This window comes from Engraulis encrasicolus, chromosome 19 (genome assembly GCF_034702125.1).
Source record: "Engraulis encrasicolus isolate BLACKSEA-1 chromosome 19, IST_EnEncr_1.0, whole genome shotgun sequence".
NCBI classification, from domain to species: Eukaryota; Metazoa; Chordata; class Actinopteri; order Clupeiformes; family Engraulidae; genus Engraulis; species Engraulis encrasicolus.
The window spans coordinates 17,197,506-17,213,642 of record NC_085875.1 but is presented as its reverse complement, the minus strand read 5'-3'; the positions used below and the strand labels follow the sequence as shown (position 1 = coordinate 17,213,642).

Below are 16,137 nucleotides of genomic sequence, written 5' to 3'. Positions count from 1 at the left end.
CGTCACTGTGGTGCAGACCACAGCTACACTCACTATTGTTTGAAGTTGGTATATTAATTACCTGTACAGAATATTTTCTTGTATGAAAGACAATAATAATTCAATCCGTATAATAGTGGCATGAGCTGTGGCTGCACCACTGCAAAAGTTAATGACCTATATACATACTCTCCGCCACGGTCCCAACCGGTAAGGATTCTAGTGAAACTCGGTATGCCTTTTTATTGACAAGGTAGAACCCCAGAACTGGATTCCTACAAATCTGGCACTTATATTAAGGGGGATATATTTAGAGGAAGAATGCATGGTGTACCTGTACCGCACACCTAATTCAGCCTCTCAAGTCGGTTTCTCCATTAGTGTTGGTGCCAGATTTGTTCAAATTCAGTTCCGGGGTTCTACCTGGTCACAAAAATAGAATGTTTCATTACAAAGGCATAAACACAAACTCTCTAGCACTCTATCACTCTCTTTCACATCCACTCCCACACGACAGCAAAGTCACGAGACCTCTAAAGTGCACATGACGTGGAATATGAGGAAACGATGAGGTTTCACCAGGGCTCGTGAGTCGTGACACCACAGATGTTTTCTCGAAACTGGACCCTGCCTCAGGTCCTTCAGGCACAAACCCACAACATCTCAACCTGCCCCTGCCAATACACAACTGAAGGTTGGTGTAATATCTGTCTACTTATGTGAGAAGACCTTCAAAACAAGGCTTGTCAACCAGTCAATAAGTGTACAAAGAGGTGATAAGGACTGATGGCCACAGGCCATTATGTCTCCATGCATATCTGATACAACTGGACATACCGTGCTGGTTCTTTTCAACCAAACATGCAACAATATTTTATTTGACCTTTATTTTACCAGGAAGGTCCCACTGAGGTGTAAAACAATCTTTAAAAAGATAAAAGTCAAAAAAGATAAGTTACAAGCAAACAGAGGAGACACATGTGTGGCAATCTTACAGACAAACAGAGGAGGCAAATGCAAGGATATATAAACCATAAACACAGACAGAGGTGCAGGAAGGCAGATAATCCACAGAGGCTAACAAGCAAGGCAGGTAGGCAAGCAACAAAAACAGGGAAAATGCAAGCACACCATACACTAAAATACAGAGGAGGTTTGAAATTTAAACACATTAGCCTTGCATAATTTTACTTCTTTGCACGTATATTAACTATGTCTTAATCTGTTACTTAAAGGGACACTGTGCAGGAAATGGTCAAAAAAGATACTGCAACTATGCTGCTCATTGAAACTGAGCTGCCTATTGCCAAATTTGATATCTACATGAAAGTTTACTAAGTAATAAACAGATATTTTCTAGTATGGTCCAAGTAGAGTCATTTTTGCAGCTATAAAATTCAAAATGGCGGACCATGGAGAAGATCCCCTTTTTCATGTATGAAAAGTGCAATTTTTCCAGTCATAATGAATACTTAGAATTTGATGGTGGTGGTAAGTATTCATGGAAAATGTAACATTAGTGAATGGACAGCATTAATTCTGGAAATAAACAACTAAAAATCTCACACAGTGTCCCTTCAAGGCTATGGGTCATAGCAATGCTGCTATGATGTAGATGAGTATTTTCAGCAAATAGTGAATAGGCCCGCCGGCGACCCCATCTGCAGTAAGAGGCTACACCCTTTTAGCCACTCTTTTAACCAAACAAAGAATGGCCATAGGAATAGGAGCTTGCGCCAGAACTGCCAGAGCTCTGGCTTCACCCAGACAATGTTCTGTGTTGACAATGTTCCCTTCTTCCAAACAGGACTGGGCACCACTGTGGCCTCCTGATCGGTGCTTACAAAACAGAGCCAGTCATGACTACAACAGGGGAAACTCTGCTCATTGGAAAAGCAGCTCCTTTGCCTGTGCAGGATAAGGAGCTTTAGCTGGATCCTGTGTAGACAGTGTTGCCAGATGTACGTCATTATCGTATTTGTAGCCTACCATCATTTTGTCCTCTGTACAATCAAAAACACATGTACTGCAAGATCATTTTAGAGTTTTCTTTCAGTTCATTTAGTTCTCTGAAACAACCATTTGGTTCATGTACGGTAATTTCCTCCCAAAAAAAACCCAAAAGCGATAATTTTGAGGTTTTGGTGCGATGGTTCAACATTTGCCGTCTGGCAACATTGTGTATGGACAACCTTGTGCCAAATAAATCAATAAAGCAATAGCATTTCCACTGCCAGAGCGTTCCCTCTTTTGTCTTCTAAATCTGGTAGTCATGCATTGACCAGGCCAAGGTAACGTGGTGTCTTCCTTGTCTGTACTTCCTTCAGCTTGTCCTGTGGACACCGTCCTAGCAATGAAAATCAGCCATGGTAAAGTATCATGTCAACCATAACTTTTGTCATATAATAAGGGTGCCAGCACATTTGTTCTTTGTTGAATCTGTTAGCCATACACAGACAAGACAGAGATTAAGTGAATGACACTAAAAATCCCAACGTCAGTGTGACACAGCACACTACACCACACAGTGAAGTTGCATCACAGGTTTTCAATAAGGTAACCAAGATTAAGCGTACTACGTGCCACCAATGCAAGAACCACAATGTTAATGATCATGGCATGGGGATGTTTGATGATAAAGTAGCTCCTTCCTTGCCTTAGCTAGTTCTGTAGGCATCTTACTGTAGGTGGCAATACCTACCTCTAAACGTACATTTGCATTTGCAATCTCCTTTCAACTGTTCAACTTATTATTCTACTTTCATTGTCAGTTGGATTGGCACAGGGTAACCTTCCTCAGAGTTTCACAGAGGGACAGTGTGGGAAAGCAAAACGCACCCCTGAACTTCATAAAACTCCATTTCGCACTCATACCGTCCCTTTAACGGTTTAACTTATAGTCTTTGTTTGCAGCCAAACGCCCCCCCCCCCCCCCCAAAAAAAAAAAAAAACAATCCAAGTTTTCACACCACCATAGGTAGAGCTTGGCATCTCAGGAAAATAAATATTCGACTCTAGCCTAGTGTTTGGGGGTCTGTGGCCTGGCCTGTGTGCGTAGACAGGGGTGTTGGTGACACAGGAAGAGTTATCTATCATATGTCCAGTAGTAAAGGCAGAGGGGCTAAAAATGTGCCCGCCATGCCTCAGCTAGCCCCCCTCCAGGGCTCTGGTTACACACTCTGTCAGACAGACACACACACATACGTACGAACACACCCCTCTCCCAAACATGGACATGACCACAGCTGCCCCACATCACATGCTTCTCTATTTGTAGACCCTGGACTGATACATACACACACTCGCAGGAACACAAGCACACACACTTACAAAGACACACACTTGCAAAGACACACACACACACTCACACACTTACAAAGACACACACACACACACACACACACACACACACACACACACACACACACACACACACACACACACACACACACACACACACACACACACACACACACACACACACACACACAGGTCCGACTCAACTCCAGTCCAGTCCAGTCAGACACAGACACACAGTCACAAGTTCCTTCTGGCACAGCCATAGACATAGAGTATGTTGGCTCGTCAGCCAACATACTGTTCCAGGGTGTCCTTTCAGTCTCATCAATCTTCAGTTAACCAATTCATCAACCGCAATGTTTAGGGTTTCCTTTACGAAATTAAATCAAACATTCTGATAGACAAACTGAATCTTCTGGTGAAGAAAGTTTTAAAATGCAAACTCAAAGCACTCTATCCTCACAAGATGTGCATATTGTGTATGTATTTGTTTAAATAGCACATCTGGAGTTAAACATTGAAGTGCACTTGATTTGACTGTAGAAATAGGAACTGTAGGAATACTACACAGTGTGCAGAATTATTGGGCAAACAAGTTTTTTGACCAGCATATATTTATGCATATTTTCCAACACCAGTCTGTAAAAACATGAAAATCTATTGGATTTCAGGTTATGCACATTTGTATATAAAGAGAGGGAATTTTCTCAGAGGAAAACAAAGTTGGTTTATAATTATGTACACCTGATATAGGGTGTTGGGCTCCTTTGATCACACTCTCTCTTATTTTACAAATGTGGAAGACCTGGAAAGCTTAAATCTAATAGGTTTTCATGTTCATATAGGTTGGTGCTGGAAAATATGGTCAGAAAACTTGTTTGCCTAATAATTTTGCACACCCTGTATGGTAATAGCCTTAGGAAACATGGTATTATGAGAATACGTCATCACACAACGATTTTAACCATCTTTGTGCATGTGCTGATGCATGTTGTGGTTTCCGTGTGTTCTACAACACCATACAGTATGCCAGGTTAGGGACGGTTAGGGGTGGCTTTGGTCTAGGCACAATATCTCAAGTCTCCTTGGCCGTTTTGCTGTTTATGACAACATTTAATGTGCAAAAACATTTCTTTATTGACGGGTTAGGGTTAGGGATGGGGTCGGGTATGGGCACAACACGCAGAATACACTAGCTTGAAACAAGGCGCCTATTTACGAGATCAATCTGCGGGGTATACTAAGAAGCTGGTTCAGTAGTAAACCAGGTTAAGTTAACCTTGTGGTGTCTTATAGAAGAGCCTGGATCCCTCATTTGCTTAACTAAATGGTTTACCACTTCCTGTAAGCCATGTCCTTAGTACACCCCCCTGGTAAACTGTTGTTGCACCAGAGACCACCATAACGATGTGATAACCATAACATCTGAAGCATGCAGGAGTCAGCAAAACTGAAATGCAAGGGAAGGGGATGTGAAAGAAACGTCAAGACTGCAATCTTCCATCCGTCATGGAATACACAAAAACGGCATCATAAAATTTTACGGGCAATATACAGAGGGCACTGTGGTGCAGTGCACTAAGCCCTGCACATATGGGCTTGCATGCCCATGGCGACCCGGGTTCGAGTGCTGGGTCCATCACCAGCCTTGCCCCATCTCTCTCTCGCACGGTTATTGTCATACTCTCCACTGTCCTATAAGCAATAAAGACACTAAATGTTACACATGTTGATTTTTAGACATTATGTGTCCCTAAATGACTGCCAGAACATATGCTGGGTGAAACTTTGATGGATTGCTCTATCTCTCTCTCTCTCTCTCTCTCTCTGACATTTGCTCCTCATCCCCAACAGCACCCTATATTTCTCTCCCCCCTCACTTCTTCCCTCCATCTTTGACGTCATATGACTCCCCCTCCCTCTCCCTCTCTTTCATCCACTTCGTCTTAACCCTCTGTCTCCCTTGCCCATCGGCAGAAGACTTAGGAAGACGAGAGCCTTGACACTTTCTGAACTCGTGGGGTTGCGAACCCCATATTATAAAACCCCCGATTATAAAACAGGCCCTTATGCAAGAGCCACCTGGTTCTGCCAAAATATAAACACGTCCCTCAACAGCTAGTTTGGAAATATGAGAACTCGGGCTACTCTCTCTCTCTCCCCCCCACTGCTGATGGCTGGCTTGAAAGTCAAGAGCCAACCCCCCCACCCCCTGGCTGAATTGGTTCCTGTGAATCAAAATAAAAATGTCACACCATGTGACTGTTTTGACCATGTCTGACAACTCCATGTCTGGGACTGCGAACTTTACACCGTCCTTCCAACACTTCCTTGCTGCAGGATTTTCCATGACAACCAACACCTTCAACATTTTGTGTGTCCATGTGCGTGTGTGTCCATGTGCGTGTGTGTGCGTGTGTGTGTGTGTGTGTGTGTGTGTGTGTGTGTGTGTGTGTGTGTGTGTGTGTGTGTCTGTGTGTGTGCGTGTTGGGGTCAAGTGACAGAAGTAGGTCAGATAAGAAGAGATATGGATAACATGTGGAACGTCCATCAACTGAGACAGGCTTGTGTGTGTGTGTGCGTGTGCGTGTGCGTGTGTGTGCGTGCGTGCGTGTGTGCCTGTGTGCGTGCGAGCATGCGTATGTGTGTGTGAGTATATGTATGGCTGGTGAGAAGTTGAAGGTTGGCAAAAAGGAGGGTGTGGTAGGTTAGGTCAATAGCAATTTGCAGGTGAAGGTTCGTGGTGTCTTGATGCGACCAACCTCTTATACTGTACACCTGTTGAGGGCAGTGGAGAGAGGGGGAAGAGGGGGGAGCAGTTGTTGAAGAGCATTGAGGAGTGGGGGTGCATGGTGTCTTGATGGGACCTGTTGGGGGCGGCGAAGAGGGGAGAGAGAGGTGTGCGGTGTTGGTGCCTGGTGTCTTGATATGACCTGTTGTAACCCTGTTGGGGACAGCAAAGAGGGGAGAGAGGAGGTGCGGTGGGGTGCGTGGTGCCTTGTTATGACCTAGTGGGGGCAGTGGAGAGGGGAGAGAGAAGAGGTGCGGTGGGTGCAGGGTGGCTTGATGTGACTTGTTGTTGGGGGCAATCGAGAGGGGAGAGAGGGGGATGAAGGGAGCGGAGGTAGGGCGGTATGTTCCCTAACAGTAATGTGGCCCCCGTTCAGTCGTGTCGTTCCTGTTCCTGACCTCAGCATCGTCTACCCGACACCAAAACAGAGCGATGACATTTCAACCAGCCAGCAGCCAGCTCTTTCAAGAATGTACAGAGTCCTCCTGGCCTGACACCTGGGGGGGATGCCGCACTCATTTGTACACACAAATGCACGGTGCACCTTTAAGTCAAGCGTTTTGTCTACACTGATGACCTTTTTGTCTGCAAGTACCTACCGGTAAATGGACACTCCTATACAAATGGACTGCTTTGGACCTTAACTTGGAAAGGCTGCATAGAGTTGACTTAAGGGGCAGCATACTGACTTGGGGTCAATCCTATGGCCGACGATTTCATTGAATCGTATCGTATCATGGGGCATTCTTAATGTGACGGAGGTGTTCCGGCACCTGTTCATCCCCCTAGGGGATTGCGAACCTGCCACCTCGTAAACTACAACGGTCCGGAAATGGGAGTCACAGTACGATACAGCTGGACTAAAGGACCAGTCCCCCGGCCAAAAGGCATCGATACTGTATGAGGCTTTCGGGAGGGAGGTTTACTAACGTTCCACACTAACTCTGCTAGTTAGCCTCCGTTACACTCTCCCCCTTAAAGCCCACTCCCATCCAGGGTCATCGGCACCACTGTGATGGAGGTGTTCGTCCCCCTCTGGTATGCGAACCTGCCATCTCGTCAACTACAATGGTCCGGAAATGGGAGTCACAGTACGATACAGCTGGACTAAAGGACTAATCCCCCAGCCCAATGGCATCAACACTGGAAAATGATAGAAGTAGAAAGGTAATTGGAAAATATTGAATCGAATCGATTCACGGGGGATTCAAAAGTATCGAAAATAATCGAATCGATGCTTTAAAAAAAATCGATACCGTATCGCATCATCATGGAGGCTGTGATTTACACCCCTGATACCAGAGATTCTTTAAGTATATAGAGATATGCCAATATAATAGGTTGCTATGGGCACCTAACATGACCAGGTTCCGGTCTGCCTAAAGGGGCGTGTCATAATACTCCTAGCATTGAATAGAACAGTCCTTAGGTCTGCCTAGGTCTGCCTAAAGGGGGATTCAACCCCCCCCCCTTGCAATAATAGAACCTGGAAACAATGGGCCAATGGAATCTCTCTCTCTCTACTCTCTCTGCTGATACTGACCCTTTTGAGGGCATGATGCCTAGATAATAAACAGAAGTGAGAGGAAGGGCTGTTGTGGCGTAGTGTTTTGGCTGTTGTGGCACGCATCCATGGAAGTCCCGGCCCTGCCACATCTCCCTCATTCTTAATTTGCTGTCATACTCTTCACTATCTCTATCAAAATAAAGGCAAAAGCCCTTAAAGGTACACTGTGCAGGAAATGGTCAAAAAGGGTACTGCAACTATGCTGCTCATTGAAACTGGGCTGCCTATTGCCAAATTGGATCTTTACATGAAAGTTTACTAAGTAATAAACAAATATTTTCTAGTATGGTCCAAGTAGTGTCATTTTGGCAGCTAAAAATGGCTATTTCTGGAAATTCAAAATGGCAGACCATGGAGAAGATCCCCCTTTTCATGTATGAAAAGTGCAATTTTTCCAGTCAAAAAGAATACTTAGAATTTGATGGTGGTGGTAAGTATTCATGAAACAGGTAACATTAGTGAATGGGCAGCATGAATTCTGGAAATGAACAACTAAAAATCTCACACAGTGTCTCTTTAGCATTATATATAAAAATATATTTTTTTAAAACCCAGTAAGGATTACCTAAAATAAAATAAATAAGTGTAGAGTAAACTGTGTCATTTTTATTGTCAATTTTTTTGTACAAATGTACACACTGGCTCTAAAAATCAAATCGTCCACAAAGAAGTTAACTTCCGATTACAAGCTTACCTATGATGCACTACACTGAAACACAGTCAAGAAATCTGGGTAACTCGCATGCAAACACTAATATTTTTTAACCAATGGATGGACAGACTAGTTGGCATTTGTGTTTCATAGAAACCCTTGCACATAACTAAAAAAAACTGTAACAGCCAATAGACATCTCGGTATTGGCACCAAAAGAGACGATGATGGAAAATCACCCAGTCTCTCTGGGACGTTTCATTGATACACACACTCCCATACTCTCGTACTCCCCTATCTCCCCACACCCCCAACCTACCCTCCAACCCCATCCCTCCTCCCCGGGGCCCTCGACAGCTTTTGCCAGGCCCAGGACAAAGTCATGTGAAAGGCCCCCCCATCCAATACAATGTAATAGAGATGCACCGGATCCTGATTTTTAGGATCCTGCCGGATACCGGATCCACTGCTTAAGATCCTGCCGGATCCGGAACCGGATACCGGATCCTACGAAAGGGTTGAAACACATAGCCTACTCGCACACGTGGGCCCTTTTTATCACGTTGGCTCAAACTATTTTGACTGAAAAGCCTCGGCTACCGGATCCTGGATCCTGGATCCTGGAACCGGATCCGGATCCTGTGAAAAACCCTATTATCCTGCCGGATCCGGAACCGGATCTTGGATCCGGTGCATCTCTACAATGTAATAATGAAAACATAATTTTGGGCTCCCTCTCTCTGGGCCCAAGACAACAGACCCCTCTGCTCTCCTGCTGAGCTAACTTTAGCACCCATATGTCTGAGTGGGCGTCTGGTGTTTCCTCTCCTTGCTGACGCAATACACTTTGTACGTGTGAGTTTACATGCGTGTGTGTGTGTGTGTGTGTGTATAGACACATACAGGCTTTTTGTAAGCTAAATGAATAGATCACTCCATGGCACTTCCGTATGTGTGTTTTCGTGTGTGTGTGTGTTTTCGTGTGTGTGTGTGTGTGTGTGTGTGTGTGTGTGTGTGTGTGTGTGTTTTCGTGTGTGTGTGTGTGTGTGTTTTCGTGTGTGTGTGTTTTCGTGTGTGTTTTCGTGTGTGTGTGTGTGTGTGTGTGTGTGTGTGTGTGTGTGTGTGTGTGTGTGTGTGTGTGTGTGTGTGTGTGTGTGTGTGTGTGTGTGTGTGTTTGCGCGTGTGAATACAAACAGGAATGCTTTTGTAAGCCATGGGAATGTGTATCTCCATGGCAATGGTGTATGTGTCTGTGTGTGTATACGTACGCCTGCATTTGCTTGTGTATACAAACATGCATGCTTTTCCAACCCAAGGGAGTGCATAACTCAATTTCAAGGCCGTGTGTGTGTGTGTGTGTGTGTGTGTGTGTGTGTGTGTGTGTGTGTGTGTGTGTGTGTGTGTGTGTGTGTGTGTGTGTGTGTGTGTGTGTAGGACTGCTGGTCTGGCCACAGGGGACTGTCGGCTTGGCCTGGGGTTAGAGCAACAGGCGAACGGAAAGTGCTAGCCAGGCTGTGTTGCTCCTAGTGACGCAACACCTTCTCAAAACGAATCGCGATAGCAAGTCTATGATAATCAGGCAAGGAAAGTGCAGGACAGTTTGTTGCGCATATCCACTGGTGCCAAATGAGCATCTAGGATGTCAGTTTGCACATGATGTGTGTGCGTGTGTGTACGCGCATGTGCGTCCGTAGACTGCTAAGCATCTATCCTGGTGGTCTGGCGTCAAATGAGCGTCTAGGATGTCGATGTGCATGTGATGATGTGTGACTGACAGTGTTGCCTATCTGGTGTGTGTGTGTGTGTGTGTGTGTGTGTGTGTGTGTGTGTGTGTGTGTGTGCGTGCACGCGCGCGCGCGCAAGTGCATATGTGCGCATCCGTGTACACACTTCTAAGCTATTTTACAGATGTCCCAGCAGCACAGGGAAAAGACACGTGCTGACAGTTGAGTCTGAGGATGGTGTGTACACCACAGCAGTTCTTGCCTAACCTCTTATTTAAAATGGACATGTTTGTTTTTTAGTAATGGTTTTCATTTTGTGGTGATCTTCACTTGCACTATAACAGCAATAGGATTTGTATAACACATTATCATACCAGGGTTCCCACTCTTTTTCAAAAATCATTTTCCAGGATATTTCCAGGACATTTCCAAGACTATTTTTGGATAATTCAGGACGGATATTTCATCCGTCGGACCCACAATTTGGACATACACAGCGACACACAATGCATTTTAGAGACAATGTGACTTTAAGGTTGAAATGAGTTGTAATGAATGAGTACAGTGTGTTAGGGAAGAGGGTACGTCCAAAGACGTCATAAGAGCATAGTATGGCATGGCCGCAAGGGGAGTCACTTTCTTCTTCTGCAGTTAGTACTAAGGAGACTAGTAATAGGAGGGATTACATTTAACACTGACAACTGGATCTCCTCTCTTGACCAATTTTGCGAAGTTACAGAGTTCAGATTTTATCCATTATGACCACTGACCATGAGCACAGTGTCTTTAAGCAATGTCCTCGGACTACACCTAACCAATGCATTTTCCATTGAGTGATACTTCTTATCCAATGTACATTATTTGCTTAGTACTGGCGGCAAGGTAAAATGCAAAGCCACTACCGCCAGGGCTGGAGTGTGGAACAGGTCATAGGACATAGTGAATTTGTGTCAGCTGTAATTAAGGCTGAATGACAGCTGTAATTTAACCACAAACTGAACATTGACGACAGGACATCCTATTTTGACCGGGCCGGAACTAGCAGCAGCTCCTCGCACCCACAATGCAATTCAAATTGTGGAGTTTCCAGTGTCACAATTTTTATCGATCATGGCCTTGCATCCACTGCGCATGGTGTCCCCGGGCTACGCCCCCGTACTACACCGTGGCCAATGCAATTTCCTGCGAATAAGCATTCTTATCCATTCTATGTTCTTTGTCCAAAGGTATTGACCTAGGTTGCGGTTGAAGATCACCAGCGTCCCGCTAGTAGGAATCTGCTGGAGCTTGGCGACCACACCCCTATGTCAAATTTCGCAAGCCCAGCACGTGCAGCCTCTGTTCAATTGAAATGCTTTCTGATCCACAAAACGTTTATTCGGAATTAAATGAAAGTGCAATGTAAACTCACATTAATGTCACATTATCTCAGAAAATAATACCTTGATAGTCTCTCTCTTATCGCAAAAAATAGTGTACTTGGATTTAAATGCATTCTCCACAAGACTTGACTTTGACTTTTTTGCTCACCAACCATTGTGGCCAGTGGTTTCTGTCTTTCTGCAAGCCAGTTTTGTTGCCAGTTTCTTTTTTTCTGGAATATTCTTGCATACAAACAATTGATGCGACTACTGTGATTTGTCACACCAAAGATCAAACTAGCTTTCAAAGTGGCTAGTGAGACTGAAAGCTCTGATCTCCAAAAAAGATAGCAGTACAATTTTTTGTAAGGAAGTGCTAGCACTGCTTATTTGTAGGCCTATTATGACCGTAAGCAGGTTTTCGAGAGATATATAACGCCATGATATCAGCTAGCGACTTTTCAGCAAGCCAACTAGCGACTTCTAGCGACTTTTGGCAACACCGAGTCAAAGAATATTACTGTGTATAAGTGCAATCAAAGATGGCAACCTGACCAAACTGTGTGTGTGTGTGTGTGGACAATAATGTATTCAATAGGTGGATATAAATTGAATTGAATTGAATCGTCATGTCTAGACTTGGAGAAGAGTAAAAATTATACCACAAACAAAATCGGGAAAAAGTTGAAGGGAAAAAAATCCAGGACAAATATTTTTTTCCAGGACATTTGGTGAATTTCCAGGACTTTCAAGGACTTGAAAACACATCTCTAAATTTCCAGGTTTTCCAGGTTTTCCAGGACGTGTGGGAACCCTGCATACGTTCTAATTTGACCAGGAAGCTGGTTACAGTATTTGGCATTATAATTTGGCTCAGTGTAGATATCGGAAAATCCATACCCTTCATAGACAGTGTGGAATGTTAACTTTTTAAATGATATTATTTAATTACCTTTTTGTGCCTCTATTGAGGACAGGGTACAGAGGGACATGGGGCAGGGGTTGGGACATGACCCAGGCTGGACTCGAACCGGGGTCCTCATGGGCCTCAGACATGCCCATATGTGGCTGGATGGGAGTCTTAAGGGCTCTGCATACTTCACGTGCGCACTTTGGCGCGTTTGGCACGAGAACCATTAATGACGTCATCACTTGCGCCAGACTATTCATACTTATAAACGCCAGTTGCGCCACAAATGCAATTCTCTCCAGACCAGCGGGCGTCACTGTTGAGAAAAGGAGAAGAACTGAAGGCCGGCAAGAACCGCGCGAGGAACGAAGAAAGCATACACAATGCCAGCAGTGCTGTCACGTGAGTTGCTAGTGGAAGTGTGCCAGCTATGATATGCTACGCCACAGCAACCCCCATTACATACAACCTTTGAACCTTGTTTATGAATGCATGTGGGTGTTATGTTATACACAGATGACTTGACTTGAATGTGTGGGAGTGTACTGTATGTGTACCTTATGTGGTGAGCAATTCCATGTGATCCAGCAGAGTCCACTGTGTGTGTGTGCGCGCACGTGTGCATGTGTTCATTTCTTCACTCAACAAGCTGACTGAGGTCCAACAGGGTCCTGCGAAAGCTGTGTGTGTGTGTGTGTGTGTGTGTGTGTGTGTGTGTGTGTGTGTGTGTGTGTGTGTGTGTGTGTGTGTGTGTGTGTGTGTGTGCGTGTGTGCGCGTGCGTGCGTGTGTGTGAGTGCACTGATTATGTGTGTATCAATCCATCGCTCCACTCACCGAGCTGGCTGAGGTCCAGGAGCATCCAGTGCATGCCGATGGGGCAGGACACGCTGAGGGGCCGGATGTGGACGCGGCCGTGCTGGTCCAGGCCCCACAGCGCGTCACGGCAGGCCGTCAGGTGCACCATCTCCGTGTCGGGCGGCAGCTGCACCGTGGAGGGCCGCAGCTGCGGGTCGCCGTCCCAGATGCAAAACAGGTCCTTGCGGCTCTGGCCCAGCCACAGGAAGCTCCCTGCACACGCACATACACAGACAGACATGGACACACGCTGTTATGTTTATTTCAGATTCAGATTCAGAAAACTTTACCTTTCAGTTAAAACAATTAACTTTGCAGTCCCAGTCTCCATCAATCAGCAATAAATAGTATAAATAAAAAGGTTAGAAAGCTATAATACAAAACCTAAAGAAAATAAATAAGAAAATAAAAGACATACACATCTTAACACACACATACAGTCAAACACCCTTAGAGACTTTTATGCCTTTACTTTAGTGTTTCTCAGCACTAAAAAACACGTTGGGGAGCTGTAGGGGGACGTTGTTAAGGACACAACTCAGAGGGGGCATGCCTAGTTCCCATTGGAGGGGTATTAGTCCATTTCACATTATAATACCAAAGGGGGTGTTCGCAGGCTTGTGATGTGGTCAAGGTGGCGGTGGGAGATTTATGATGAGGTCCAGGGGGCGTGTATTAAAAAGGTTGAGAACCACTGCTTTATTTGACAGGACAGTGTGAGATGGTGACAGGAAGAGAGTGGAAGAGTGAGATGTGGGAGGATCTGGAAATCCCACCCTTCCATTCCCTTCCTCACTCCATGGCTGCTTTCCTTGACCAAGGCACCTAACCCCACACTGTTCCAGGCACTGTAACCAATACCCTGTCCCTGTACTTAAAATTACTGTAAGTCGCTTTGGATAAAAGTGTCAGCTAAGTGTAGTGTAATGAAATGTAATGTAATGGGAAATGACCACGGGCCGGAATCGAACCTGGGTCGCCGCCATAGCAGTCAGTGCCCTTATCATTTGAGCCACTGCCGAGGCCATAATCCCACTGGAGTGACAACACTGTAAAGATTTATGTTATCTCTCACACAGACGCATGCGTAATATACACACCTCCACAGAGCACAAGCTAGCGTTAGCTCTTGCCATGAGCATAAACATGTGCATCTCTAAATGACAAAGTTGTGAAAAGAAGGCCATGTTTCAATTCAATTCGTTTAGCTCAACTTATTTGTACCAAAAATTGATTCATTTTCAAATTTTCATTTGAAATATGTCAACAATTATAACGTATAGCTAATATACAACACCATATACATACAGTATAATGTAATATCATAGTGTACAGAGATATGTATAGGATAAAATATCATGATACAATGGAAGCGTATAAATGAGTAGGCGAGGGGCAGTGTGTACATATCGGGAGGTGACTCATGCTGGACTTGAACCAGGATTCATGCCGGCACCCCTGAGACACTACGCTGAGCCAGCACAACATACCCATGCTGGCCTCTGTGTGTGTGTGTGTGTGTGTGTGTGTGTGTGTGTGTGTGTGTGTGTGTGTGTGTGTGTGTGTGTGTGTGTGTGTGTGTGTGTGTGTGTGTGTGTGTGTGTGTGCGTTGGTGATGGCCAAATTGTAAGATTTTACTAAAAAAAGGCTGTGTGTTATTTTATAATAGCCTAGAACTATGCTAGTCATTCTTTTCAATGACCATAACAAAAGTTTGCAGGCAGAACAGTGCACATTATTATGAGTTTCCGTTCCAGCTTTGCCATGGATATTTGGAAGCCATTCATCTGAAAGCCAATAGCTACACAGCTACAACGGCATTGTAAAACAGAAACCAATTCCAAAAGTTGAAAAGACTTCCACTTTGAGTGCCTCACGGTTCATAGAAGCCTTTCTTTCTTTTTCTATTAAACGAGGCCCCTGCAGAAAAAACACAGAGGCTCTTCACAGCGGTGAAACCGCTAGTCAGCTGCATCAGTCCAAATAGGATGCATTTCACTTCAATTGAGTAAAAACAAAACACACACATGGTGAAAGTCCCCTTATGATGTTGGCTTCAGCTAAAACAAAAGTCTGACCCTTGGCCTATCTATTCATGGGTCATTTCACGTGAAATCAGACACTTTGGGACCCGACCAACACAGATTTCAATCATACTTGGTGTGCCTTTTTAGTAGCAAGGTAGCACCCCAGAACTGCATTTGTGTGAATCTGACACCAATATTAGGGGAGAAAGAGACTAGGAAAGGTTTACATACGAGAGTAGGACACACTATACATTCAGCCTTGATTTTAACAGTCCTTGTAAGTCACAAAAAGTGTCTGATTTAACGTGAAATAACCCTCATAGATTACACAATCATTCTTGCTAAATGTCACCTAGTTGCTCAATTTCACCCCATAACAGGCTACCTTTATAGCTGGGCAGGGCCAACCAAAAAGGAAAAAAAAGAAATCCACACATAACTGGCATGAGGGTCAGGTCAGGTCAGGTCAACGTAATCACTTTTTGTCTGAGGAAACAGAAAGCAATCCCACAGGCGAAACAGGTTGCACTTCTGCGAAAAAGAAACTACATAAGCTGTATAATCCATGGGCCAAACACATGAGTCAGAGTCACTTACAAATAAATAAAACCAGTAATGTCCACGTTCACAGCAGACTTGCTAACTGACAACTGTACTACTCCCAAGACACCAAACAGTGCAGGGTGGGAGAGCCTTTGGTTAAAAAAAGGTGCGTCACTTCAGGAGGGAATGACAATAGCAGAAAATATGAGGGTGTGCCAAAGAGTGTGTGGTAACACCTTGTTTCACTCCATTGTTTAGTGTATCTACATGCATCAGCTTGTAATGTTACTGTATGCACATAAACTGTACAGAAACAGTATTTACCTAACCCAGAGCAAGTGGTACAGTGCATACAGGCACATAACCTGTTGCATTCTGACAAGGAGCAGGGACCTTAAAATTAAGTGTGACATGAGCATGTTTAGTA

At 44.6% G+C, this 16,137-nt stretch overlaps 1 protein-coding gene across 1 annotated transcript in view; it reads right to left on the bottom strand.

The window, feature by feature from the left end:
• Positions 1-16,137, bottom strand: part of tecpr2 (tectonin beta-propeller repeat containing 2) — a 53,536-nt gene that overhangs the window by 9,009 nt on the left and 28,390 nt on the right. The window contains exon 17 of the mRNA XM_063183722.1: positions 13,120-13,353. Coding sequence (XP_063039792.1) covers positions 13,120-13,353 — 234 coding nt within the window. The remainder of the gene's footprint in view (positions 1-13,119; positions 13,354-16,137) is intronic.